Consider the following 4,677-nt stretch of genomic DNA (forward strand, 5'->3'; position numbering starts at 1 on the left):
TGGCTCTCCTGCAGTAGGCTACTGTGTAGACTGACTGGTATAAAGTGCTTACAGCTGTGTGTGTGGGTCCCAGAACACGGGGCCTTCATATGAAAAGTCACGTGCGTGCAGGTGAAACGCCTAAGACTCGGGTCGCATTTTGATTATATCAAATTTGGGGAGAAAAGGGAGATCAGTTGTGAACATTGCTAGTGTGGGACGTGATCCTACCTGCTCTTCAGCATGCATTCAAGAAAGGTGAAATTGCCTAAACAGTGAGCTTCACTCCCTCATTCTGCAACTCTTAACCTAGCCATACATTTTTTTTCCACCTTTATTTTCTCATTCATTTTTCTGCCAATTTTGAATATCCAGTCACCACTGTAGTGTCATTGATTTGGGGAAAGCACATTCTAGAATGCATGACTTGACAATGCAACCAGATTCTGTTTCCGTTTCCTCTGCAAGTGCCCCAGCTGAGCTGTGCCGTCATTTTCCTGAAGGACTGTACACCTTGTGGTGCAGGCTGACTGCAGTTGTCTGGTTGGCCAACGAATGCCCTCCTGACTCAAATCCTCCAATCATAGGTGATGCTTGGCCAGCTGAGTGTTCCACTGTGGGACTCAAGGCTGCAGTCAGCACTTGCTTTCCAGACCCCTAGGAGCTGTCAATCAGGAACTAGCACTTTAACTGAAATGTAACAGAATCAATTTTATGCAAAGAATTTAATTAAGAATTTACACACAGGAATTAAAACAGTTTTTAAAATATCTGTCCTCAGTCTGACCCACAGCATATCTACGGTCGTGAAAATGAGTAGTATTTCAGACACACAACACCACTGTAATTTAACATGTTTTATTTATTTTTTTGGCCTTTTTTTATTAATATATTTATGTTCTTTATATGAAAATAGGTCAATAGAAAGAAACTGGTGTTTAAAAACCTCTCGGCCGTCACATCGTAAGTCCGTTTCTCTGTTGGTCGTTGTAGTCCCCTTTGTAATAAAATGAACCGACTGATTCCTGTGATGTCTCTTACTGGCCCACCCGTAACCATGGCGACAACCCAAACAGAGAGCATCATGATTTTTGGCTCAAATTTGCCCGCCTTTCCCCAAAACAAAAACAAAGACGACCTGCAATTTCCACTACAAACAGCAGCTTTGATCCCATTACCACAATATCCTGTAAAATTCATTATTTTTTTTAACCAGAAGGACTGTTTTCCCCATGAAAGTGTAACTATGTACCTGGCCACTTCTAGTCGACTCTCAGTTAAAAGCATTTTAAGGTATGAAGCGGTGTCCCCACCCCGCCCCAAGTCATTTGCCTGAACCAACACGAGGTGGGTCTCGAGGACCAGAAGGGTTCTTAAACTTCACGGAGCGGTAACGGCAGACGTCCGCACAGGGACACACCGCAGGAAGTGGGAGGGCGGAAACAGGGCACACTTCCTCTCCTGCCTCGTGAAATCTTGCTGCATGATCCCCTCTGCGTTGGCAGAAGCTTTTCAAGTCTGTCAGTCGAGTCTGTCCCTAAAAGTCTGTGCCACAGTGACTGGAGTTCTTTCGGCACTCTCAGCCCTTCCTCTTCCCAGCCACACCCACAGATGCAGAGCAGCCAATCAGCAGAGAGGGGTGGTGAGGGGAAGGTGGGGCATGTTTCCACGGCTGGTTTCCAGCCAGTAGCAGCAGCGGCAGTCTTGAGCGGAAGCTCCACCCCCTCCCCCCGGTGGGCGTGTCTCCAGTGATGTCACAATGGCAGGAATAAGGGGTGGGCGTGCCTCAGTCGCTGTCCGAGCCCACAGCTGATGACCCTTTCCTCTTCCTCTTGGGTGCTTTGGGCTTGGAGTCTTCCTCTTCCTGTGATGAAGAGAAGACACAAGCTCGGAAACGGCAACGGACAGATAACTACAAGCAGTTACCACTACCAAAGAAATTAAAGCTGCTAGCAAAAAATGTATTATGAACTCTCTCAACACATGCACATGCACACACAGGACACAGGCACGCACGCACACAAACACAGGACACACACACGCACACACAGGATACACACACGCACACACACAGGATACACACACACACACACAGGACACACACGCACACACACACACACACACACAGGATACACACACACACAGGATACACACACACACACACAGGACACACACGCACACACACACACACACACACAGGATACACACACACACAGGCACGCACGCACACAAACACAGGCACGCACGCACACAAACACAGGACACACACACGCACACACACAGGACACACACACACACACGCACACACACACACACACACAGGGGATCCACGGCGTTTTGGGGAAACCCACCGAGGCGCTGCTGGAAGCGCTCTCCTCCTCGTTGCTGGCAGGGGGCGCCGCACCCTTGCGTGACCGAGGGGAGGACGCCGCCGCCTTGCGCCGTGTCTTGGGCGGCTTGGAGGAGGAGTCCTCATACTCCTCAGCCAACGAGAAGAGGTCGCTGAACCTGGGGGGGGGGGGGGGGGACCAATCACAATGCAGTCTTTTGCTTACACGCTTGCTGTGTGACCACACTACGATTACCCGCTACACACAGATCCTGGATCAGCTTAGTTCTATTTCACATGGTAAAAAAGTTCCAGGATCAGGCTGTTGGGGGCAGAGATTGTCAGATTGTCAGCTGATATAGCCACTCAATAGATTACTGATAGTGGTCAATAAAAAATAATAAAGGCAATTCACCAACCTTAACATATGCCTGAGACTCCCACTCTGGGTCTTATAGGTATACTACGCAGGATTTCTTTCCTTGCTTTGCTCCAGTGTTTACAATCAAAAACGGCTCCTCCTCCATTATTAACCCCACCTACACCCCCCCAAGGTGACTAAGCTCATGCAAGAAAACAGCCAGCTATATCGTTTCGGGAAGAAACCTATACTTATACAGGATAGTAGGATTTCACGGCAACTGGTGGACTCACCCCAATTAGCTACCTAATGATAGCTAGCTAGGAAATATGAGCCAAGAAATGGATTGGAATCTCATTCTCCAGCCTCAAGTTGTCGCTTTGTCAAAAAATATCGGACCCAGAGCAAATTATCTGGCCGTTAAGGCCAGCTAAACATAACTGAATTATAATGGTGGTGACCAAACATTGGCGAACGCTGGCCAGCCACCTGGTTAGCATTAGGTTAGCCACCAAGGCAACCCAATCTCTCTAGCACTAACCAGCCGACTCCTCTCCTTCTTCTTCAATTGGCCACATGCTTTTCAGACACAGCCCACAAAGAAAAAAATGTTCACGCCCAAAAGCATCCCAAACCCTTTTTAGGATAAAATAAGCAAGGACTGAGCAGAAGTGCACACAGGCACAGATTGCCAGTGCATCATAGCAATGACTGGGCATGGTTGTTTTACACTTTAAAGGTGAAAATCCTTCATAGTGTGCTTTTAAGAATGCTCAGCCACAGATGCTGTGTTTCCTTCAGTGCTCTGACACGAGTGACAGTCGCTCCCTGGTTTGGTTTTGGGTTTTTTTTGACCCGGCCCTCCCGGGTCTCGGGCCGGTCGCGGGACACTCACCTCATTTTGTGGGCCTCGTCACAGCTGGCCTGAACGTGCTGCAGGGCCTGCAGAATGGGCGTCTGCGCGAAGACTGCGACAGAGGGGGAGGGAGGGAGGGAGGGAGAGAGAGGAGAGAGGGAGGAAGGGAAGGAGAGAGGGAGGGAGGGCGGGCGAGGAGAGGGAGAAGGGAGGGGGGAGGGAGGGAGAGGCGAGGGGGAGAGGAGAGGGAGAAAGGGAGGGAGGGAGGGAGAGAGGGACGGAGGGAGAGGAGAGAGGAAGAGGAAGAGGAAGAGGAGAGGGAGGGAGAGAGAGGAAGGGAGAGAGGGACAGAGGAAGAGGAGAGGGAGCGAGAGAGAGAAAGGGAGAGGGACAGAGGGAGAGAGAGAAGGAAGAAGGAGGGAGAGAGGGAAGAGGGAGGAGAGAGAGAAAGGGACAGAGGAACAGAGGAGAGGGAGGGAGGGAGAGAGAGAGAGAGGGAGAGAGGGAGAAGAGATAGGAGGGAGAGAGGGAGAGGAAAGAAGGGAAAGAGAGAGAAAGAGGGAAAAAGGGAGGGAGAGAGAGGGAGAAAGAGAGGGATGGAGATAGGGCCTTTAACAACTACCTTCTGGAGGCCAAACATTTTTCCATGTAAAGCAATGCAGAAATGGGACGTACAGCAGGCCGTATGTGTGAACACAGAGCATATGATTCATGTTCCGTAGGCAGAATTTCACATACAAAAAAAACAAAACAACATTTCTAGTGTGAAATAAATTCTCGATAGAGTACCTTCAACTCTGGCCCTCACTGGACTTAATAATAACTCCAACTGAATTAACGTGGGGAATTTTGCTGTGTGATGCTCCTCCTCAGGGTATTCATGTTGTGCGTGTGTGTGTGTGTATGTGTGTGTGTGTACGTGTGTGTGTGTGTGTGTGTGTACACGTGTGTGCGTGTGTGTGTACACGTGTGCGTGTGTGTGTGTGTACACGTGTGTGCGTGCGTGTGTGTGTGTGTGTGTGTATGTGCGGGCGTGTGTGTGTGTGTGTGTGTGCGTGCGGCGCTCACAGTTGTTCTTGATGTTGCTGAGGTTGAGCCGCAGGTTGTCCATGTGCTCCAGGATCTGCTCGAGGGTCAGCTGGGCCAGCTTAC

General features: G+C 49.8%; 1 protein-coding gene across 2 annotated transcripts in view; it reads right to left on the reverse strand.

Annotated features, from left to right (window-relative positions):
* Positions 1-685: 685 nt before the first annotated feature.
* LOC118233464 (integrator complex subunit 3) overlaps positions 686-4,677 on the reverse strand; it is a 28,753-nt gene continuing 24,761 nt past the window's right edge. Inside the window, exons 26-29 of one of the 2 annotated variants that reach the window (XM_035429257.1) lie at positions 4,594-4,677; positions 3,565-3,637; positions 2,331-2,487; positions 686-1,843 (exon numbers count right to left, since the gene is read on the reverse strand). The exon at positions 4,594-4,677 is cut by the window's right edge and continues 17 nt beyond it. In XM_035429257.1, coding sequence (XP_035285148.1) covers positions 1,766-1,843; positions 2,331-2,487; positions 3,565-3,637; positions 4,594-4,677 — 392 coding nt within the window. In that variant the 3' untranslated portion in view covers positions 686-1,765. The remainder of the gene's footprint in view (positions 1,844-2,330; positions 2,488-3,564; positions 3,638-4,593) is intronic. The other variant, XM_035429258.1, reaches the window with a different exon arrangement.

Source organism: Anguilla anguilla, chromosome 8 (genome assembly GCF_013347855.1).
Source record: "Anguilla anguilla isolate fAngAng1 chromosome 8, fAngAng1.pri, whole genome shotgun sequence".
NCBI classification, from domain to species: domain Eukaryota; kingdom Metazoa; phylum Chordata; class Actinopteri; order Anguilliformes; family Anguillidae; genus Anguilla; species Anguilla anguilla.